Below are 24,684 nucleotides of genomic sequence, written 5' to 3'. Positions count from 1 at the left end.
CCCAGGTTCCCCAAAGCTTCATTGCTAATAACTACTCCTAAAAGAATTCTGATGCCCATGGTCAAGGATACCCTTTGAGAACTGGAATCAGAGTAGAGGGTGAGAATATTACACAAGGGAGTAGATGTGCCTGAAGCTGCATTTGAAATAGATCCAGAAGGGTTGAGGTGCCTGGGTGGCTCAGTTGGTTGGGTGTCTGCCTTTGGCTTGGGTCATGATCCTTGGGTCCTGGGATCGAGCCCCGTGTTGGTCTTCCTGCTCCATGGGGAGCCAGTTTCTCTCTCTCTCTCTCTCTGCCTCTCCCCCAGCTTGTGCTCTCTCTCTTTCTCTAATAAATAAATAAAATCTTAAAAAAAAAAAAAAAGAGCCAGAAGGTCTGCTGAGATGTGGATGATTGGACCTAGAGACCAGAGCCCAGAGAGAAAGGGGGTGGCAATGTGCCTTGGTGAGGAAATGGGGTTACAAAGGCATGGTCTGCATTCTCCCTACTTTTATTTTTATTATTAATTAGATGTTCCGGATCCACCAGAGAACCTACAATTGTCTGAAAGACAGAACAGAAGTGTTCGGCTGACGTGGGAAGCTGGAGATGACCACAATAGCCATATTAGCGGTAGGGAGGACTTGGGATAACTATGCTCCTTAAACTCCTGAGTCAAAATTAATATTCAAGCCTTTTTTTTTTTAACCACAGTTGCTAGATAATCCTTCTTAAAACATCCTTTAAAACTTTTTATACTGTGTGTAAATGTTAGTGTAACTTAAAAATACTAAATCCATTCTAATGTTTTTGATTTTTTTTCCCCTCTATGCTTCTACTTTCTACGGCCAGAGTATATTGTTGAATTTGAAGGAAATAAAGAAGAACCTGGTCGATGGGAGGAATTGGCTAGAGTCCAAGGCAAAGAAACAATAGTCACACTATCTTTGGCTCCATACGTCAGATACCAGTTCAGGGTCATAGCTGTGAATGAAGTAGGGAGAAGCCAACCCAGCCAGCCGTCGGACCATCATGAAACACCTCCGGCAGGTATGTGGCTTCTCATATTTTCTGAGAAAATATTTTAGTTTTCTCCATCTTTCAACATCTTTAGAAAAAGATTGATAGTGTGGTATAGGGTTTTATTTTTTTTATATTTCAAAGATTTTATTTATTTATCTGAGAGAGAGAGCGAGCGGGAGAGAGATCATGAGCAGGGGGGAGGGGTAGAGGGAGAAGCAGACTCCCCACTGAGCAGGGATTCCCGATTCAGGACTGGATCCCAGGACCCTGGGATCATGAACCGAGTTGAAGGCAGGCGCTTAACCTACTGAGCCACCCAGGCGCCGAAGATGTAGGGTTTTCAATTTCTTCTCCTAGAGAGCTTGAAAAGTTCTGTGAACTGACAGCACACAAATATTCAAAGTACATCAGATTCATAAGTAGTATATATGTTTGATAGAGAGCCGGAGATTACAGGGAGGTATATGGGCAAACATTACTCTGAGTTATTCGTGATAGATAAGTCTCATGTTAAAATCAGATATCAAGTATGTTATAAACTGAGGTTCAATATATAGAAAATGAGCTTTCTCCCTTTATTTTTCTTTTTATTCAACTTTCTGAAATAAAACATTCACTGTAGGCACCTTAATTATTTCATATCATTACTTTTATACATTTACTATATTTATTGTTTCTTAATATCTAAATAGATATCTGATATCTATCTAAATTTCTAGAATTTTTTTTTAAATCTCAAGAATGATTAATACTAAAATTTGTGTTATTACTTAATTGTCATTGGTCAACAGTGTGATCATAGCATGGTATTATTGTTCTTTTCCCTGGAGCAAAATAAATAAGCTAGGGTATAATTTCCATTTTGGATTGAGGAAAAAATAAGAAGAGATAGTGACTGAATCAGATACTTGTGTGATTGAAATGTAAGTTGCATTTGGCAGTAAAACTACACTTAGCCCTTTCTTATTAAATGGATCCATTTGAATATATTTCACGGGCACATTATCTGCTGTTACCTTTTTGTTGTCCCTAATAGTTGGCTGTTGAAATTAATACATGATGATGTTTAATTTTATTAGCTTAGAGGTAGATATTCACAACACACATTTCTAACAATAATTCTAATAGAAAAAGGAAAGCAGGTTTAAAATTAAAATGTATATTTAAAAAGTAGGTTTAGGGGGCACCTGGTTGTCTCAGTCGTTAAGCATCTGCCTTCAGCTCAGGTCATGATCCCAGGGTCCTGGGATCGAGCCCTGCATCTGCCTTCCTGCTCAGCCAGGAGCCTTCTTCTCCCTCTCCCACTCCCCCTGCTTATGTTCCCTCTCTGGTTGTGCCTCTCTCTCTCTCTGTCAAATAAATAAATAAAATCTTAAAAAAAAAAGAGAGAAAGGATTAAAAAAAAAAGTAGGTTTAGGATTATTTTTAAAAAAGCAGGTTGAAAAATTTAAAGAGCAGTTTTATAATGAAGATATCTAAAGTAAATCTACTTCCCATTGAATAATAATAGTATCACTTCATGCATATGAGTTTACTCCTTTAAATAAAATATATATTTAAAAGCTGCCTTTGTGAGGCCATGGATGTGTTAACTAGCCTTATGGTGGTAATCATTTTACAACATATACACATAAATATAAAATGTCTATCTATAGATTGGAGATATATACACACACACAGATCTATAAACACACACATATATGAAACTATTACATTGTATACCTTAAACTTACACAGTGTTTTATGTCAATTGTCTCTCAATAAAGCTGGTGAAAAGTCTTTACAAACTGGGCCAGATAGAAATAAATGAATACAATCAAAGTTATTTAAAAATCTGATTTAGGGGGTGGTGGGATGATGTGCTGATTTACCTATGGACCATAAAATTGCAAAAAGTAATTTTAATACTTACAATTTTTCAGCTCCAGACAAGAATCCACAAAACATAAGGGTTCAAGCTTCTCAACCCAAGGAAATGATTATAAAATGGGAGGTGTGTATTTTCTAATGTGATATACACTACTTTGTGTTCTTTTTTTCTTTATTTTAGGTCTGCATGCTAAGTGTAATGATGGAAAAATATTTTTTAAGAACAAAGATATAAGATTTGTATGTTTTATAAATATATTTCATTTGTATATTTTATAGATCATTGTGATTAGAATGTTATGAGATATAGTTAAACAGTGGTAAATAATGTAAGGAAGGTTTTACAGGTTGATTTAATTGCAAGCCATTATCAAAAGTTTCAGATTCCTAGTATTTTTACAACCAATATTCTAAATCGTCTCTTGTTCAAAAAATACTGAAAAACTTTCCTAAATTTTAGTACATGGTCTAATAAATATTATGCATATCAGAAGGATGTCTGACAAATAAATAGCTGCTCCTTTTAAGCACTATTAAGCATTTTGTATGCTCTTTTCTGAGAACAGCTTTGTCATTATTGCCTTTTTCTAGATATAGGAACTGAGGACAGGGTGGTAGGCAGTCTTGCCTGTCACCATACCACTAAAATACCACTAGAAATCAACAAACCTACCATAAGTATCTTTGGACTTCAAATTGCACTTTTCACCCCTTTACATATTTCTATTAAAGGTTATGAAATAGACTTTTGTCTTTGAATATGGTGTAAAATCTTATATCTGTTCAGAGAACTTTAATTGTTTTGAGTGTCATTTCTAAATTCCTTCTGTAACAGTGGGTAACTTTCTCCCCCCTCTATGCGGACATATTCATGAACAAATAATTTAACCTACTTGAATATAGATTACCATTCAGACATTCTGATTAATAATAGACTTCCAACCTTAAATTCATTGAATTTTACATATTATTTATTTGACAGAGAGAGACACAGCGAGAGAGGGAACACAAGCAGGGGGAGTGGGGGAGGGAGAAGCAGGCTCCCCGCTGAGCAGGGAGCCCAATGTGGGGCTCGATCCCAGGACCCTGGGATCATGACCTGAGCTGAAGGCAGATGCTTAACTACTGAGCCACCCAGGTGCCCCAAATGTAGAACATTTTTGAATTTATGCGGGAATACACTAATTCATTTCCAAACCTTTTTCCAGATATGACTTTTGGGAAGAATTTTAGGAGGTATAAAGTTTAGTCTGATTTTTTTCACTCAATATTTTTATATCAACACTAACCCACTTTTCCCACTTCAGTGAAATTAAGTTTTGCAAATTTAAAATTGGAAAAAAATTGGTAATACACAGAATCTAAGTATATTCAAGAATATCGTTTCTTTCCTTGAATTTGTGGCCACACATATTTGCTACCACATTGTCTTCATAATTGCTTAATTTATAATCTGAAATTATGTTAATATCTCATTCTTGTAGAGTATCTGTCTTTTTCTCTCCTAAGTTCCCTAGCAATTTCCATAAGATAGATGATATAACTGGTTAGCTGAAAATAATAGTATGTAATTATCAGGTCAGTTCCTCAGAGAAGCACACCATGTTCCACCAACATCAGCTCATTAATCCTCAGCACTCCTTCAGAAGGGAGACAGGAGCTGGATGGTATCAGCCGTACATTTCATAGAGAGAGCTGGGACTCTCATTTTAATGACCTTCCCCAGATGTCATGCGCTCAGTCAGTGATGAAAAGAAGACCCCCACTCCCACCTCTGCTTTGGCTCCTCTGGTCTGCTATCTTTGTTGGGGGCCTGTTTAAGAATTTGCTGTGGTTTTGTTGCCCATTGTCTGAAAGCAAGTACAGAATTCTCCTGCTGTTTCTTCTGGAGTCTAGGCACCAAAGGGCCTGGTAATTTAGATAAGATTTTTCTTAAAAGTGTTAATTATGGTGGCAGTTTTATTTTAAAATTTACAGGAGAGCTTCATTAAATGTAGCTCCTTTCCTTGGAACGAAACATGTGTAAATTGAATAATTTTATTTGTACTCATTTATTGTTGGTAGAGACTGAAGGAAATTGTAATTCCAGATTGCAGTATGAAACTAAAAGCTTCTGGCCTGATTCATCTGGGCACTGCTAAAGGCCCTGGTGGATTTATATTTGTATGGTAGTGAAAATTATCTTGGTGCAAAACTTAGAATGCAAAGTATAAATAATGGTTGTGAAATCTCAGAAAGGTTTTGTTCTGATTTTTTTTCTCATAGCTAATTTAAATATTCACCTTGGAGTTAGCATAGACTTGAAATTGTTTTCCTGATACAGCATTACTTTCAACCTAATTCCAACCAGTCCATCTAAAAATATTTTACTAAGTTAGATTGAGTCAAGAAGCATTGCAAATTCTGTAAGAAACCATTGTATATGACATTATTTTATTTTATTTTATTTATTATTTTATTTATTTTATTTTGTTTATTTCATTTCATTTCATTTTATTATTATTTTGAGAGAGAGAGAGAGCAAGCAGTAGGAGGAGGGCCAGAGGGAGAGAGAGAATCTTAAGCAGGCTCCACACCCCCAGTGCAGAGCCTGGTGCGGGGCTCCATCTCACGACCCTGAAAACATGACCTGAGTGGAAATCAAGAGTCTGATGCTTAACCGACTAAGTCACCCAGGCTCCCCGATATATATGGTATTATTGAATTACTCATATATATATATATATATATATATATATATACACACACACACACACATATATATATATAGACAAAATTACTGTTTATATAGGTGAACCTTATAATCTAGGACTTAAGTCACATTCTTTTATGTAGTCTATATATGATTCATTTGAATGCATATTCCCATTTTTGAAATGAAACAGGTGATTTAAATCACGTTAATTTTTTAATTAAAATATTGCTTAATTAAAAAAAAACTAAAGTGGAAATAACCAATTCCCTATACTAGAAATTCCTTCACTAAATTTTCCTATCCAGCAAAAGAAAGTGGAAGTGGGGATGGGGTTGCGGGGTGGGGAGCACTCTCTCTTAAAGAAATAGTCAAGAAGCTGGGGAATTATTTTATTAGAGAGAGGAGCTCTATCTTCTAGGCACTAATGTATAACACGCAGATTATCCAGAAATAAAGGTTTACTCAATCTCTCTCTTCTTTTGGAAGGCAGATGGGGAAGGATGGATGGAGTCAGATAGAAAGAGTTCTGACTGAAAAGTCATGGGAAATCTCTCTCACAACCATACAATTCATGATCATGTCCTTTCTGTATCTTCCAGTTCTTTGGGAGTAAAAAAGTAGAGTATAGAGGAAAGCATAGACAAAAGCAAAAATCCTCTGTGGAATTTCTTAGTAAATTCTTTCATATATGAACAGTGAGATTTAATCACAAGGGCATAATCAAGGCATCTAAATTGTGGGCTTCTTACTGCTTAGGGAGGGGAGGGACTAACTTTCAAACCTAAACTTACAGAAAGAAAAAATTTTCACAAGTGTTTCTAAACCAAAGAGGGGGATTTAAAATCTTCCAAGACAGGATCCCTCTGTTGTAGTGTTTCTTATTGCCATTTGGAGAGGCTTGTCACTGTCTCTGACTCAGCATATCTGCGATCACACTAGAGGAGTCTTGCCTTCTGTCCTAGCCTTTGAAACCAATGGAGCAGAATGGACCAGGACTGGAGTACAGAGTGACCTGGAAGCCACAGGGAGCCCCCGTGGAGTGGGAAGAAGAAACCGTCACAAACCACACCTTGCGGGTGATGACACCTACTGTCTATGCTCCTTATGATGTCCAAGTCCAAGCCGTCAATCACCTTGGCTCCGGCCCTGAGCCTCAGTCAGTGATTCTCTATTCTGGAGAAGACTGTAAGTGATGTGCCCGAAACTGCTAAGCACTTCAAGAGCGATTTCTTTCAAATATATTGCATTTCTGTTGATGCCATTTTTGAGCAACTACTGCATGCAAAGAGGATGTACTAGCTGTGGGAGATACAAGAAATTTAAGGTTGACTGCAGGATAGCCAATCATTATAGAGTGATAAGGAATTATGTTAAAAGTTTTAATTTTATTCAGTTTCCCAGTAAAGCTATTTCTATATGAAAAATCAAAGACCAGTACTCATCACTACAAATGGTTAAGCAGCATAATTGTCATAATGTTTCCAGTTACATTTGTCCTTACTTGTCAAAGACTTTCTAACAGCCACCTGCTGCCATCCCTGGCCTCAGTTATATTTTTGGAACCTTCCTAATGCAGATGAAATACAGACTGAGATTTGTCTATAGAATTACAGACACACATGCACACGCTCATGCATGCACACACACACACACACACACACGCTGTTTTGAGGTATTAGTGGTATGCTCATTATTAAATTCTTATACCATAATAACTGCCACAAATAGATTAAAAAAAGGAAAGATGGTGTATTCCATGTCACTACACAGGAGTTATTCTCATTGTTTTTCCAGTATCCAAGGTGATACTTTGATCCAAGAATGGAAACAGATTGAGAATGTGAAATTACTAACTCCTTATTTACCTGCTATCTAAATCCTTCTACCCAAATAAAATTACACCGGGCATATCACTGTGAGCTAAGATATTATTTGTCTTGGCTGCTCCTGCATTTGGTTTATTCCTCTGTAGTTATTTCCCCTATAGAATGGGGATAATACCACTTTATAGGGTTGTTCTAAGGATTATGTGAGCCAGTCCAGTGAGCCAGTTGCTCAGAACAGTGCCTACACATAGCATGTGCTCAGTTAATGTTAGCTATTGTTATTGATAGATTGATCAAGCTCTCAAGTAATTTTGGTTATATTGTTTAGTTCATCTGCTTCTAAAGGCAAGATGCCCACGGAATATTTCACTGGCCACTGGTTCCAGTTACACTGCCCACACTGTATCCACTTGGAAAACTGCATTTCTTAGTGTGGTATAAGCTATCCTCTCCTCCTAGAAACCTATTTGGGCTCTGAAACTCCTCTGTAATGAGAAACTCTCCTGGTTCCATTTGGAATTGATTTCATAAGAGTGCTGTGCTCAGATTAAGCAATATGAAAAATCACCTTTTGAAAAGGATCCTAATAATCACATTTGAGGGTATTGAAAGCTTGTCATTCTTATGTGCTTAACAGATCCTGATACAGCTCCAGTGATCCATGGGGTGGACGTTATAAACAGCACATTAGTTAAAGTTACCTGGTCAACAATTCCAAAGGACAGAGTACATGGACATCTGAAAGGATATCAGGTTTTTATCATAGATTTTCTTGTTGCTGAATTAATATCTTAAATGCAAATAAGAACTGATCTTAGAAGAAGCTAGAAGAGAATCTGCCACCATGGTTGATATGTTAAAGGGTTCCTATTTCCATTGCAGATAAATTGGTGGAAAACAAAAAGTCTGTTGGATGGAAGAGCACATCCCAAAGAAGTAAACATTCTGAGATTTTCAGGACAAAGAAACTATGGAATGGTTCCTTCTCTAGATGCCTTTAGTGAATTTCACTTAACAGTCTTAGCCTATAATTCCAAAGGAGCTGGTCCAGAGAGTGAGCCTTATATATTTCAAACACCAGAAGGAGGTAAGAATAACAGTGAAGAATAATGCCAACAATGGGAGTTATCCAATGGCCAAATTAAACATTTACCTCCTTATTAGTAGTTAATAAATATGTACTTCATATGAGTTAGCTTCTCAATTTCTATGGAAAACTGGAATCTAATGGAGCTTTTTTTTTTAAAGAAATTTACCAATTATCTTCTTGGTCTTATGTTTTCTAGTACCTGAACAACCAGCTTTTCTCAAGGTCATCAAAGTTGATAAAGACACTGCCACTTTAACCTGGGGACTACCTAAGAAATTGAATGGGAACTTAACTGGCTATCTATTACAGTATCAGATAAGTAAGTAGATGTCTGAATTGGATCCACCTATTTTTTTAAAAGATTTATTTATTTATTTATTTATTTATTTATTTATTTATTTATTTGAGAAAGAGAGAACATTGAGCAGGAGGGGCAGGGAGAGGGAGAGAGAATCCCAAGTAGACTCCATGCAGAGTGCAGAGCCCGATACAGGGCTGGCTCCCATGACCCACGAGATCATGACCTGAGCTAAAACCAAGAGTCGGATGCTCAACCTCCTGAGCCACCCAGGTGCCCCTGGATTCACCTATTAATACTTCATTTTTGGTTGAGTATTTGTTTTGCTCTGCTGAGATTCTAATGATCACGGTTGGTAAGCTGGCATACTTCCTTACAACAAAGGGGTCTGTAAATCGGCTTGCAGACCAAATCCAGCCTGCTGGATTTATGTTTTCATAAACAGGCCATACATGTCATTTACATTTGTCTGTAGCTGCCTTCTCACTACAGTGTCCCAAGCTGAGTAGCTGTGACAGAGATGGTGTGGCTCACAAAGGCTGAAATATATACAGTCTAGTTCTTTTCAGAAAGGCTTGGCAATCCCTGTTTTAGAAGAAGAGTCAGTAGGTACCAGAAGACGTATGTTTAATACTTACATATGAGTGGCCTTGAGAATTAAGAAAAATGCTAAAGAAAAGAGTAAGTAAATGATGTCACGGAGATTCAAAGCTCACATAGTTTCCACACTGCACTGCCTCTTTTTTCTCTGACATGTGCTCTGGTCTCAACCCTAAATGTACTGTTTGTAGAATCCTCTATGGGTAGCCCGCTGGTGTAGGCAGGTTGTTTTGAGAACGTTAAAGAGTTGTCTTTGGACCATTACTCAGAATGGACCCTGCTCTTTGTGCGGCTGTGCCATTTGGTTGAAAATAACATGTTTAGAGGAAATCAAGTCATTTTTAATCATGGTGCCTTCCATGTCCAACAGTCTTCACATCTAAGCATCATCTCAAAATGGAAATTAGGGAACTGAAATCATGGAAAGTTTTAGACTTCGAGGACATGAATTCCAAACAGTGGAAACACTAGGACTACGCCGTTGGCAAAAGCCACCTTGATGATGGAGCTGATATGCTCCTCGGCCTCCACATAGTTCAAAGCTTGTCACAATCCAGGTCATGTACGTGAGTTTGGCTCCTGATGGCCTGTCTGATTTGGGCCATATGATTAAATAGATACAGACATAATCCCAATAGAGGTAGCATTTCAGCATTTTTTGAGTGTTTGCTATGTAGCAGGACCAGTACTAAGTGCTCTCCCTGTATTATTTTCATTAAAATAGAAAATCTATGAGGGAGGTATTTTCACTGTTTTGTGGATGTGAGAATTGAGTCATATAGAGTTAACTTACCTAGAGCCATGTAGTAAAGTATTAAGCAATATTTAAACCTAAATCAGTTTTATTCTCCATGCTGAGCTCTTAAGCCTATAGTATTCCATGAACTTGTTTTCAAATATGTAGAAAGCACTGAAGAAATATTTGAAGACTTTTTAAATGTTAATTTGTTTGGTAAAGCTATGGTTTTTCTTTATCCTAACAGTAAAGAAACTCAGCGTTAATTAACTTCCAACTTTTGTGTCGAGCTGTATGTAAGATTTAAATTATTTTAAAAACAAGTTCTTAGATCTGGAACGTTAACAATGGCAGTGATTAGTTAACGGCAGTGATTATTGTATTGCTTAGTCTGTGGATTTTTTAATAAAATGACATAATTGTATACTTTGCTTTCTAGTAAGTGATGGAAATATTTTTAGGTAATTTATCTCTTTTTTTAAAATTTTAAAATTTTTATTTATTTGAGAGAGAGTGAGCATGTGAAAGAGAGCACAAGAGAGAGCATGAGCAGGGGGAGAAGGGTCAGAGGAAGAGCCCTGATGCTGGGCTTGATCCCAGGATCCTGGGATCATGACCCGAGCCCAAGACAGATGCTTCACTGACTGGGTCACCCAGGCGCTCTGATAATTCATCTCTTTTTGTTGCTTTGTATGTTCTAAATAGTTGTTGATTGTGTGTATGAGAGCTCTCTATATAATTCTCTCCAATTATAGATTACTGTAGTTTTTCAGTTGACTTTGTGGTATTTTATACAAATGCTTTCAAATCTGTAAAGAGCAATATTTCTTTCTAATTTCCAACATTTGGATCTTTAGTGTGTTCATTTTTCATTTTTTATCTAATTGCATTATATAGACCAAGGAAGGCATTTTATGTCGAGTAAAAAAAAAAATTATATATATATTTTTTTTTTTGATATCTTGGACTGAGAGCCAAAAGGATTTATTCTAGCCCTTCCCTTGCCACAGATGGCTGCACAATTTGGGGACATGTTTCATTTCTTGGACTATCCTTGTGGTAATCTTACAATACGTTGTGCTCTTGCACAAATCCCTTGGTCTTGCTGGTTGCAAATTCTTTGAAAGGCACTGTCTAATTAATCTTTCTGATTAGCACTTGCAATAGTGCTTAGTATATAGTAAATATTTTAAAATATGTAATTTATTAATCAGTTATTGATTCTACATATAATAAGTACTTATTTGGTGCCTCATATTAAACCAGAAACCATAGAAGACACAAATTACTGTCCAAATTATTACACTAAAAGATTAAAAGTGCTTAAGTGGAGACAATGAAAATATAATATGGGGTAAAGTCCATCAATTTTAGTCGGTATGATGAAGGTGGTGCTCCAGTATGGCATAGTGATAAAGAACATGGGCTCTGGAGTAGAAAAACTGGTTTGGATTCACATTTTGGTTGGCCATTTACTGGCTCTAAAACTAGGCAAAGTTTTGTATATTCTTGCTAGACCTCAATTTTCCCATGTATGATATTGTAATAAAATGATGTCTACATCATAGAATTAAGTTGATGGCTGCAAATAATTAAGATAGTGCCTTGCATACCACAAGCACACACAGAATCAAAAATAAGGGACAACATAACGTGAATTATTAAGGCTGTGAAATCTGAGGCACTGTTGTTCATGTTTATTTCTTTAGTAAATGACACCTATGAACTTGGAGAACTGAATGATATCAACATTACGACTCCATTGAAGCCCATCTGGCGTCTCTCAAACCTCAATGCAACTACCAAGTACAAATTCTACTTGAGGGCTTGTACTTCAAAGGGTTGCGGAAAACCAATCACAGAGGAAAGTTCCACGTTAGGAGAAGGGGGTAAGTGCAGGAGACTTCTGCATGCTGTTTTTTAAACTGCTCTGAAGGGACTGTACCAAGCTAGTCATTGTAAATTAGAAATGACTGTGATCTCAATCTGTGTGACCTTTTGTTTTTCACTGATATAGATACAGAATTTATTTCTCTTGTTTGTAAAGTTCACATTGACTCAATTTATGGATTTCTACACAACAGCAGTGAAACTATAGCCTCAGTGTATGTAAGGTCAGGAACTATAATTTTACTTAATTAAAATAGGAGTACGTAAGGTCATAAAGTTATTCATAAGGTTACTAGAGGGATATTTTTCTTTTGGAAGTGTTTTCATACAGAAAAATATTTGCCTCTTGCCCTGGTGGATGTTTTGTAACAATTATCTAATACATTTCTCTTCCATGTCTTAGCTCATATATATATATATAGGTAGCAGTTTTATTTTACTGTCTACGGGTTGATGCCAAATACTGGCTTGGAAATGGCCCATCAACCTCTGATTTAATTTGTATAATTCTCCAAATTCAATTGCACTTTTCGGTTTTGTTTTGTTTGTTTCCAACCCAGACCCGTTTCCCTTCCCTAATTATTTCGACAGTTATGATTTTAACAATGTTCTTGCTAAACTTAAAAGGAGAAAAATTAAGAAGGCAGAGCATAAAAAGGAAATGAATCAGAGGAACTGCTGCACACACTAATAAGTTAAAAAAGAGGGCTTTGTGCTGGATTCAAGTCGATCAGACCTAGAAGGGTATTTGATAGGGGGAGCAAGGAGAAGGAGACGGCAGGAAGGCAGATAGAATCATTTGCTTATCATGTACTATGTGTCAGACACTGCCCTGAATGCATTTCCAAATTTTAGATTAGAAAAAAAAAAGATTGGGCGCCTGGGTGGCTCAGTTGGTTAAGCGACTGCCTTCGGCTCAGGTCATGATCCTGAAGTTCCAGGATCAAGTCCCGCATCAGGCTCCCTGCTCAGCAGGGAGTCTGCTTCTCCCTCTGACCCTCCCTCCTCTCATGTGCTCTCTCTCTCTCATTCTCTCTCTCAAATAAATAAATAAAATCTTTAAAAGATAAAAAGAAAAAGAAAGGTTGAGTCAGTCAATGGAAAAAGAAAATAGTAATGAAAAAACTAAGTTGTCACTTATAAAATATGTATATTATTATAAAATATATTTAAGTGTATGTGAATCACTGTCAAAGCGGGGGTTTGTGTGTGTGAATGGTTACGCTCTGACCTTTACTGTCTGTTTCTCCTTCTTATCGTCCCTACTGTGTCTACCTAATGAAAGATTTACATTCTCCTCAGATACCCGAAGTACTCAAAACTCCCCTTTATGGGAAAAGTATGTATACTCAAAGAGTTTCTTCCAAGAAACCCACACATTGTTCCCAAGGACAAATGAGACACCAAGTGAAATGAAGAACTCATTTACCTACTCAAAAGAGAGATTTAAAGATGATGATTGAAAACTTTAGTAACTAAAAGGATCTTATTTCTCAAGAGGTCAAAGTGGCATCGAGTGTTCAATACAGAGAAAAGAAGTCAGAAGAGTAGTGATCTAAATATGCAAATTCCGTATTTTTCAAAACAGGGTTTAAGGAATGGAGAGAGTTGCTATTTTGTTAGAACCAAAACCATAATATGCATGAGATATGCTAATTTGCAGCAGGTAAGAAAAAAAAATTCATAAAATTCTCTTACAATAGTTACAGTTACCATATGCATATATGGAAGTATTTAGAAAATCTCAGTTTGGTCACCTTCATGTTGGAAAAACTGTTTTTAGCAGATGGAAAATGGTGTTTGTGTTGTTTTATAAATGATGCTGCATCTTCATTGCAAATGAAAGATGCAGCTACTGTGCTTGAGTGTCCTACGGCCTAGTTCTTCCCTGCCCTATGTCTCAGGAATTTGAAAATGTTCCTTACTAGTATGTTTGTGCTCTTTTTCAGGATTCTGCACTTTCAGCTACTGCCCCTTTGCCCGTTGACAGTGCTTTCTCTTCTGTAGGCATGTCTTGCCATATTTGCAGGAAAGAAACTATAATAATCCCTTTTTGCCACTGGATTTCAGCATGATCTTTGGAAAAGGAAAAATACATATATATTTTCACGGAGGAGATAAATCTTGATATCACTAAACACTCCAAAAATAACTTTTGCACAAATTGGAATCTATTTCTGCGTATCTTTCTTCTCCTTGCTCTGCCTAGATAGCACATTTTAAGGTCATGTGACATTTATTCAGAAAATAGGATTTGATACACAAGCTTTTTTTTTTTTTTCCTGATTGTCACTCTGATTTTGAGGTGGCTCACATTCCATAGTCTAAGAGGGGGAAGATGGTGGAGCTAATCAGAAATATTTGTGTCATTGCTGGTTTGAAAAAAACACTTGCTTTGCACTATTTTTCAAAAGCTTGCACTATTTAATGTTATACTAATATTTCTGTTTTCCAAAGTCAAAATTAATTGTGTTCTATTTCAGTGGTGCTCGATCTTAAAGGCTTTGCTCAGCTAATATAATTGGCCTTATTTCTCCCATGATGACATTTTTTAATGAAGCCCTTTTGTTATCAGTAACTATATCATCAATTTCTATTCTATGGTTAAAAGTTATAACCAGATTTTAATGTGTGGCATATACCCATTTGAAACAGAGTTTCATAACTTTTAATATTCTCAACATGGTATATATTATTTTATTCTCAGTGTAAATTATTTACATTTATTTTGTTGAGCTGATTCTCAGCAAAACTATGGATCAAATACAAAAATATTTTACATGTTTTGTTGCAACATCAGAAGTTAAATGTATATTTAATCACACTCAACTCATTTTTATCTGCTACTATGAGATTCTACAGTTAATATATTGATATAGTCATCTTTCTTTTTTAAAAGTATTAATGTCTCATAATATTTTAAAAATCTCATTTTTAAATGAGATTTGCATTTCATATTTCAAATGAAATATGCATTTCATTTAAAGGTACTTATAAACCTGTACTTTATGTACCTATAAACCTGCTTATGTTTCTACAAATTTCAAGTATTTAATATATGACCATGTTATGATACTATTCCATCAATATTTATAGAGAAGACCAAGACAAAAAAAGTAATATATATTTAAAATTATAATGTCATTTGCTTTCAAAAATAAACCAAAATGGCCATGTTCAGTTTCCTGCTAGATCTGTGAAAGTTCAAATTGCACAGAATGACACTGTATAATTTTTTGAAGTCTGTGTTTGGTTTTGAACCATTCATGTAACCGGGCAGATTTTTAATACCATTTCATCAACAAGTACGTCATCTTTAAAGGACATGAATTAAATTCATTTCATTTCCTCCACTTCAGTATATTACAAAAGGAAATCTTGAAATGTTGATTTTCTTGATCTCCACGGTAATTCAAAAACTATCTGAGAAAAAAAATGCTGCAAATGGTTCTCTTCTCAAATAACACTGTTTTTGTTTGTTTGTTTTTTGTTTTTACTTTTCATGTCCTGCTTTTCAATGATTACAATTTATATGATTTAACTGTGTACATTTCTTAGGTAAGAGTATCGGGAAGATACCAGAAGGAGTGAATCTTACTCAAAAGACTCACCCTGTAGAGGTATTTGAGCCGGGAGCTGAACATAGAGTTCGCCTATTGACTAAGAATTGGGTTGATAACAATAGCATTTTTGAAGATGTAATTGAGACAAGAGGGAGAGGTGAGACATGAGATTGTATTTGGGGCATTCTTAGACAATAAATATGTTTTGTAGATTATTTAATTTTACATACTTCCTGTATTAAAGATAAAAATATGGAGTACATTAGTTACAGAGATAACAGTTTCAGTTTGTTTTGGCAGAGCATTTTTTTATTATTATTATGTTCAGTTAGCCAGCGTATAGTACATCATTAGTTTTTGATGTAGCGTTCAACGATTCATTAGTTGCGTATAACACCCAGTGCTCATCATAGCATTTATAAAATTATCGAAATGAAAAATGTTCCACAAAGATCCAACATATTCCTTATTGTTTTTGCCAGAGTAGTTGACTAAAAAAAATACCTCCTGCCAATTAACACATGTTAATAACAAAACTAAACATAGAAAACCAAAACAGCATAAAACCCGCAGAAACCCCACGGCGATCTGCATATAACCAAGGCAGCTTATGCTTTTGCTTGCTTGCGCTGCTTCTGTGTTTCACTCAGTCTGCCTCCACTATCCCTTTTTGGTTTTCATCCTCAGAGTCAAATGCAACTTGAGAGGGCCCTTTCTAAATACAGAATGAACGATTCATTAGTATTCTTCCAATGAAATGTCCTTTCAATCACATTCCCTCTAGGGTCACTGAAAGGCAAAATAAAACGGATGCTATTTTGTATGTTTAAAAATGATGCTTCACTTTCCCAAAGGGGCCATAATCCCAAAGATGGTCTCTAGCATTCAACGTGTGACTTCTCTTTGTACAACAGAGTACGCTGGTTTATACGATGACATCTCCACTCAAGGCTGGTTTATTGGACTGATGTGTGCAATTGCTCTTCTCACACTAATACTGTTAACTGTTTGCTTTGTGAAGAGGAACAGAGGTGGGAAGTACTCAGGTAAAGCTGTTGCTTAATATAGTAATATACTTTCAGTTTATTAAATAGTATTTTCTAGGAGGCATTCTTCAGAGACATCTTTTATTTTTTAAATTACACATTTAAGTCAGATTTATGGTAGCACAATAGATATGCAATGTACTGAGAGGAAAAAAAAATCCTATATTAACTAACCAAAGGATGTAAGGTCTAGAGTATTATTTTCTGGTGGTTACTAGTCTCTAACGAGGCACATAATACTTCCAGCCTTCTATTTTCTGCCTGTAAAATATCAGAGATGTTCAGAACACTAATCACTAAACCACACACACATATTTTAAGAGGAAGGACCTATTTATAGCATGCCTTGTCATGTGTTTGTGACCCAGAGAATGTTTGCACTGGTACCTTCTAATAGTACTGTCTCCACTAGTCAGCTTTACTAGAGTTAACCATTGCTGGGAATGCATTTTTTATTACCATGACATATATTAGATACACTGCCTCCTGAATTAATGTACATAAAATGTAAATAAAAACCATCAAAGTTAATGTAACAGTTGGCTTTAATTTAATTCAACTTCCAAATTTATCTTTTAGATATACATATTATGTTGTTGCTATTATTATTATTGTTATTGTTATTGCTTAGTGTTCAAGATGCTTTTATATAAGGGGAAAGATTTAGATCCCACTGCTATCAGTTTGATGATGTTCAGATTAGTGAGAAGTTCTTTTATTGGCTTATTACTCATTTAACAAATATTTATTGGGAATCTATACGTATATTGAACAATCAAAGACGAGCATAATTTTTAAATTTTTGTAACATCTAATGCAAATTATGCATGGAAATTTATGCAGTCATAGATCTCTTTTTTTTTCCTATGAGGACTGAATTATTACGAATTAGATTTTCAGTGATTAATAGATGTCCTAGTTAATTGGAAAATTTAAAGACATATAGCATTCTGCTTTGAGGATCCCCAACAAATAGACTTGTGAAATGTGACCCTCTTCAAATTCTAATGACGGTGACTAACATAACATAACAAAAAAAGAAAAAAAATAGAAAAGAAAAAAAAAGTCAGCATTTCACATTATAGGACAACTAAAAGAATCCCTTAGGTCTCTGCAAGTAGTAGTAAAAGATGCCATGAAGAAGAATCGTTACAGGGTTGCTGGGTTTGTCTCACAGAATCAAAGAATGAATCTTGCAGACACACATGGGTGAAGTGAAGTGAAAGTTTACTAAGTGAAGGTGAGAGCAGAAAGGAAAGAAAAAAGCTCTCCGAGTGAGAGGGGTCCCGACAGGGTTGCCACTGAGGACTTTTAAGGGCAGGCTTTTATTGAGAATGGACTGGGAAGCTCGTGGTCTTGAGAGTCTTCTGCCATCTTGGTTTGTTCCCTTATCTCTTGTTCCTCTCTGTCTCAGCATCTCCACCTGCCAGGAATAGTGTCCAAGCCTGGCCAGGGGAGTCAGGGGCCTCCTATCTCTCCTGCCTAGACCTTAACCCTTTCCCTACTCACGGGACAGGACCTGTGGGCAGAAATTGCTATACTGGGATTGTGAGCAGTGACTGATTGTATACTTTTTAATTTGTGGGGCTGAGGGATCGCGCAAGTCTCTAAGGAATCTGGAAACAAGGCTTTCAGGACCTCGAGGGGCCAGCTGCTGCCAAGATAAGGTTCATTTTAAATGTTAAAGCACTAAAGCAGCCATGAGTTCCTTGAGGAAGGTCATGTTCTCCATGTTTCAGGTATCTATCAGTGGGCTGTAAGCTCTAAGGAGATTTTAATGTAAGCTACATTTCTTTTGTCTTTGTTTCCCACATCAGGATTTTTTTTTTTTTTTTTTGAGAGAGAGAGAGTGAGTGAACGAGAGAGTACAAGCAGGGGGAGGGGCAGAGGGGGAGAGACAGAGAGAGAGAGAGAGAGAGAGAGAGAGAGGGAGGGAGAAGCAGACTCCCTGTTGAAGCAGGGAGCCCGATGTGGGGCTCCATCCCAGGACCCTGGGATCATGACCTGAGCTGAAGGCAGACACTTAACCAACTGAACCACCCAGGTGCCTCTCACATCAGGATTTTTGTTTGAGTTTTCCTAGTAAAGTTAAACAAGAGCCCCCTTGCCCTATGTCCCACTATTTGGAATAATTCAAATTTAAAATGTCACTATAGACCTGAATATTCTGATTTTTGAGGCAATTATGAGTAAGAGAGAGAGAGCAGAACAACCAAACGGTTGACTTTTAATCACTTTAGCTTAGTGACATAGATCTGGTATAAGCCTATGACATCATCAAAAAGTTTTGGATAGTAAAATGTGTATCTAGTAATTTGGTCTCCATTCAGAAACCGTAACTAAGTTTGACTCTTCCAGTAAGACTTGTTGCCCACATAATACTGAATAGCCACATGAAGATCTACAACATGCTGTAATTCTAATGACAAATCAGGAGAATCCAGGAGATCATTTTCCCTTTTTTTGCATAAACAAGGAGGTAACTAATGGGTTGTAGATACAACCACAAAAAAAACAAAACAAACAAACAAAAAACTTGACTTACTAGTATCAAAAAATTGGAGCAATGTTGTTCTCATTGATTATCCATCTTTAACAATACTGTTAATATGTCTTCAAAAATTATTTGTGTTACTTTCCCCTATTTGTTTTTTAGTGAAAGAAAAGGAAGATCTGCATCCAGATCCAGAAGTTCAGTCAGTAAAAGATGAAACCTTTGGTGAATACAGGTAAATAGTGTTCCATTTTAAAATGTATTAAAATGTGTACTGATCAGGTTACAAGCTTAAAAATACAAAAATAAACAAGTATTCTTAAAATAAAGGTTACACTACTATATTGTAATGCCTTTTTAAAGAATAGTTTGCAAAAATAGGACCTGCTTAAGAGAGAGCAGCCGACCTCCAGGTGCAGGGGTGTGTGTAACCACACTCTAGGTAGATGTGTGTGCTGGGAGACTTTTCTTAAAGCTCTGTGTGCTATGCAAAAGGACACTATTTCACTATTTTTATTTAGAGTGAATATCTATTTGGAGTATTAAAACATCTTGAAGTCTTCAGCATGGCCATTATGGGCCCAGGTTGTATCCAGTTTATATCCGTAAACATGTACTCCGTGCACCTACTGTCTAGATTTACAAAGGTGAACAAGTTACAGATCCTAGTCGGAGGAGGAAAAAAACCTATCTCTGCAAATCACTGTAATTAGGTAGAGAGTAAGAGTGCAAAAAGTGGAGCAGCTCTGTCTGCCTTGAAGGGATGCTGATAATGGATCATCCAAAGAGATAAGATAGGCTGTAAAGAATGAAATGGATTGTGTTACTGTTAACTACTGGGTGCAACATGACCAAACTCAAGGGGGAGAAGCGTGCCATGCCTGGGAGGAATGGCCTGGTATCTGGAGGAGGGAGGTAGCTCTTGAGGATGCATTCAACTTACCATTCTCCTGTCATTGCTCACCATCTGACCCCTTCCACAACCATCGCTGTTTCTTAGCCCTTCCCATTTGGGATGTTCTTGTTTTCAGTCAGATCCTCTGTATACTGCAGACAAGAGAGCTTGCAATGCCCGGGCTTCTACAGCCTTTAGCACACAGGAGGCCAGGATTCATATCGGAAAAGAGACCTGATTGACTCCAACTGGCCTATCCCTGGATCTATTATTATAATCAATGACATAGAGCATTATGATGAGCTGTTTGGGGTTAACCGATGTACACCTGAGCCTCATTAGAGGCTCTCCTTTGCTCTATACTTATTCTTCTTTTTTCCACTTAACCAAAACTCTCTTTATATTTTTATATTTCTTGATTAATCACTTTAAGTTCTTTCCAGAATAAGGATCCTTAGAGGGAGAAGAAGGAAGGAAAGAGGGGAGAGAAGGAGGGAGAGAAGGAAAAAGGAAGGGAAGAAGAGAGACTGAAAGAGAGGGAAACTTGGAACTTTACAAATTTACAAATTGTGGCTCAAATTCCATGAGGCAAGAATCATTAAGGGCCTATGGCAACTGTTCAAAATATATTTGAAAGACAAATATTAATAGTTCAATTTTATAGGCAAGAAACCTATGATAATGCCTTGTTCAAAAACTCATTCCCCCACACCCTGCTGCCTCTTGAAAAAAGATATCACCTCACACCGGTCAGAATGGCTAAAATTAACAAGTCAGGAAACGACAGATGTTGGCGGGGATGCGGAGAAAGGGGAACCCTCCTACACTGTTGGTGGGAATGCAAGCTGGTGCAGCCACTCTGGAAAACAGTATGGAGGTTCCTCAAACAGTTGAGAATAGAGCTACCCTACGACCCAGCAATTGCCCTACTGGGTATTTACCCCAAAGATACAAATGTAGGGATCCGAAGGGGTACGTGCACCCCGGTGTTTATAGCAGCAATGTCAACAATAGCCAAACTATGGAAAGAGCCTAGATGTCCATCGACAGATGAACGGATAAAGAAGATGTTGTGTGTGTGTGTGTGTGTGTGTGTGTGTGTGTGTGTGTGTGTGTATAAAATGGAATATTATGCAGCCATCAAAAAACAAAATCTTGACATTTGCAACAATGTGGATGGAACTAGAAGGTATTATGCTAAGCGGAATAAGTTAATCAGAGAAAGACAAGTATCATGTGATCTCACTGATATGAGGAATTTGAGAAACAAGACAGAGGATCAGAGGGGAAAAGAGGAAAAATGAAACAAGATGAAACCAGAGAGGGAGACAAACCATAAGACTCTTAATCTCGGGAAACACACTGAGGGTTGCTGGAGTGGTGGGGGGTGGGAGGGATGGGGTGGCTGGGTGATGGACATTGGGGAGGTTATGTGCTGTGGTGAGTGCCATGAATTATGTAAGACTGATGAATCACAGACCTATACTGAAACAAATAATACATTATATTTTGATTAAAAAAACTGGCAATGCACAAAAAAAAGATAGACAAAATCATCCCCTGCACTATTTCACCTGGCATCCCATTAATATAATTATTTATTAATAATTTAATTAAATCTCTTTAATCCCTTAATGTTCCCATCGTCTTTTCCCAAAACTACGTGTTCATCCAGAAAATGATCTAATCTCCAAGTTATCCCAGGAGACAGTTTTACTGGATGCTGTTCTTGCTCATGACATGAATTGTCATCCTTCCAGCTTCTGGTAATAGTTTCTTCACTACTTGTTGCCTGGTCCCTAAGCTAATGCCATATTTTTGTTTTTGTTTTGTGTTTCGGTAACTGTAAGTATCCCATATCAGGAGCCAATTACTCTAGGAGTCAGGATAGCCTGGGTTATGCTGCTGTCAAAAACAACACCAGAATCTTTTTCTTTCTCAAGTTATGTGTCCAACACAGATGGCTCCATTCATCTTGATCCCTGAGGAGCGCTAGCTGGGAGATGAGCATCCAGGAGGACCACAGCAAGAGAAATAGAACATAGCAAATTGAGCATGGGCTCCAAAGTGACACATGCCACTTTTGCTCACTTTTCTTGTGCCACAGCAAGTCACATGACAATGTATAACTCGGGAAAGACAGAGAAATGCAACCCTGCCCTGTTCCCAGGAAGCTGAGAGATGGATCTATCTGATGAACAACACTGATTACCTAAAATTGCACAGTGCTAATCACATTCTAATTATATATATATATTTTGCCAAATTCATCCTTGTTAAAATTTTATGAAATCATTTAATTTGATGTACACATTTATAGTGTGATAGTAGTTAGAACTTAAAAACAAATCTTGATCCAGAAATTTAGATGACCATATCATTTTATAGACATTTTACTACCTCAAGAGTTATTTTTGTTGAAGAATAAAACCCAAACCATAAATTTAGGATACTTGTAGTATTTAGGTTCTAAAAATGCCAGCCATCTTTAAAAAATTTGAATAAACTTGAGTTTATAAACTATATTAAAGAAAGTTCTTTGGTTACCAGAAACAGAATTTGACTGATTACCCTAATCAAAAGAGAAATTTGGGGAAGGATTTAGGGGTATGTACAGGATCAAAGGTAAAGACAAAAGATCAGGACTTGATGACTGGGAGTTCCAAAAGTTCATGAACTCAGAGGGAATAACATTATCCTCTATGTATGTCAGCAGACTGAATGTCTGCATATCTCAAACCTCCCAATTTTAAAGGGAAGCAGAAGTATTGTGAATAATAGAAAACAGTTTCTCAATTACTCAGTGTGACGCAAATTGGTTATGACTTTTTAAGCACTCATTTGTGAAGGGGTCATTTAGGGTTTATGTGTCTGCAATGCTAATGTGAATGTCTTGAAAATTTTAAGACCTATTAGCACCACTGCATGAGTCTTGCTTTATGTGAATATCTCAGATTTTGTTGAACGATTCTTTGTTTTGTAGTGACAGTGATGAAAAACCTCTCAAAGGAAGCCTTCGATCCCTTACCAGGGATATGCAGGCCACAGAAAGCGCCGACAGCTTAGTCCAGTATGGAGAAGGCGACCATGGTCTGTTCAGTGAAGATGGATCATTTATCGGTGCTTATGCTGGATCGAAGGAGAAAGGCTCTGTTGAAAGCAATGGAAGTTCTACAGCAACATTTCCACTCCGAGCATAAATGTATCCCATGTAAACAACATCAGTGGTTCACACCAACCTTCCATATTTATCTGTTCAAGGGAGCAAGAACTTTCACATAGGAATAGAAACGTATTGGCAAAAGATTTCATCCAGAATTCGAACATCTTGCAATTATATTGAGAAAAATAGCACTGCCTTGAAAAAATAAAATACCAAGCACTATAGGCCTATATTGTTTTGTTTTGTTCTTCAGGTGCTGAAAATTCAGAACACAAAACATATCCTGTATTTAGATTCACCTCAACTGAACCCAAAGTATCGATTCAGTGTACTCCATTTTTGCCTGGTTTTACTGTTCACTGTGTTTGCATAGTTGTTGCTACCTTGTGGGTTTTTCTCTGTGTGCACATTTGTATTCAGTCTCTGAGAACTGTCTTAGTGACTTTACTTCACTACAGGTAAAAAGATGGTAAGCAAACTGGTTATTTAAAATGTAAAGAGGAATATGAATGTCTTATTAAAGCAGTTCATTGAATATATACAGTCTAAATCTATTATTTAAATTGTTAGTAGCAGGAGTCTTAGGTGAACAATCAACTCGTATTTATTGAGCACCTAACTGTTTGCCCAGAGATGGTCATGTTAAAATAGAATGCTAACTTTTTCAGTTTCAACATGAATTTTTTTTTTATGTCTATCAGTTCTGACATCTAGAACCATCTTTTTTTTTGTTGTTTTTTTTTTCCTTGGACTAAATTCAGCTGCAAAGGAAGTGGTGGTCAGAAGGTTATCTTATGAAGGAACAGGCCAAGGTATCCATGATGCTAGAGCCTAATAGCTAAACCCATTTAATATCTCCGTTTCTAAATTGACTGCTTTTACCCTTTTTCTATGTTTATATAATGGTATGCTCGCATATATTTCATGAATGCATTGTACATATTATGTTAATATTTACACAATTTAAAATATAGATGTGTTTTATTTTGAAGTGAGAAAAAGAACATTAACAGGCATGTTTGTACAGCTAGAGTATATAGTGAGATAACATGCCACTAGCATGAGGCTCCAAAACTGAAGACTTTGTATAGAGCATTTGGATTTTGTTCTTATATTGCTTTCTGCAACAGTCTCAAAATAAAATATCATATAAATATTGGAAATGTTTTCCTATTTTTCAAAATAAGTTTTTATTGTTGAGTATATTCTTACCCTGGCCCCCAAAAGAAAAAAGAACTGTTTATGGTAGAAATTTCCATACATATGTTTGCCTTTCACATTTTAAATATCTTCAGGGTGGGCTCTCTTTGCTCTTCTGTCAAAGTCAGTACAAATTCAGGGAATTAATTTCCTGGCATGTGGGCTACTAGTCCTTCTAAAATTGCACATGAAAATGGTTTAAAAATATTATGAAGGACTGTGCATGAATGCCAGTAAAATTCAGTGTTCAACTTCTCACTTTATGGAAACATTTGTTAACCCTACCATGAAATTCTTAATTAAGTGAAAGTGACTC

At 36.6% G+C, this 24,684-nt stretch overlaps 1 protein-coding gene across 3 annotated transcripts in view; it reads left to right on the top strand.

Moving 5' to 3' along the window:
* The window catches only part of CHL1 (cell adhesion molecule L1 like), a 78,763-nt gene extending 55,558 nt beyond the window's left edge, over nt 1-23,205 (top strand). For 2 of the 3 annotated variants that reach the window (XM_028101794.2, XM_028101793.2), the window contains 12 exons: nt 512-613; nt 833-1,030; nt 2,926-2,996; nt 6,530-6,752; nt 8,031-8,146; nt 8,276-8,480; nt 8,680-8,802; nt 11,827-12,006; nt 15,566-15,727; nt 16,485-16,616; nt 19,273-19,345; nt 22,989-23,205. In XM_028101794.2, the coding sequence (XP_027957595.1) occupies nt 512-613; nt 833-1,030; nt 2,926-2,996; nt 6,530-6,752; nt 8,031-8,146; nt 8,276-8,480; nt 8,680-8,802; nt 11,827-12,006; nt 15,566-15,727; nt 16,485-16,616; nt 19,273-19,345; nt 22,989-23,205 (1,802 nt within the window). The remainder of the gene's footprint in view (nt 1-511; nt 614-832; nt 1,031-2,925; nt 2,997-6,529; nt 6,753-8,030; nt 8,147-8,275; nt 8,481-8,679; nt 8,803-11,826; nt 12,007-15,565; nt 15,728-16,484; nt 16,617-19,272; nt 19,346-22,988) is intronic. The other variant, XM_028101795.2, reaches the window with a different exon arrangement.
* The last annotated feature ends 1,479 nt before the right edge of the window (nt 23,206-24,684 follow it).

Source organism: Eumetopias jubatus, unplaced genomic scaffold (assembly GCF_037043125.1).
Source record: "Eumetopias jubatus isolate StellerSeaLion01/CBP00866 unplaced genomic scaffold, mEumJub1_p1.0 scaffold_1, whole genome shotgun sequence".
In the NCBI taxonomy this organism is placed as follows: domain Eukaryota; kingdom Metazoa; phylum Chordata; class Mammalia; order Carnivora; family Otariidae; genus Eumetopias; species Eumetopias jubatus.
The sequence above is the reverse complement of the archived record's forward strand: the minus strand, read 5'-3'. Positions and strand labels throughout refer to the sequence as shown.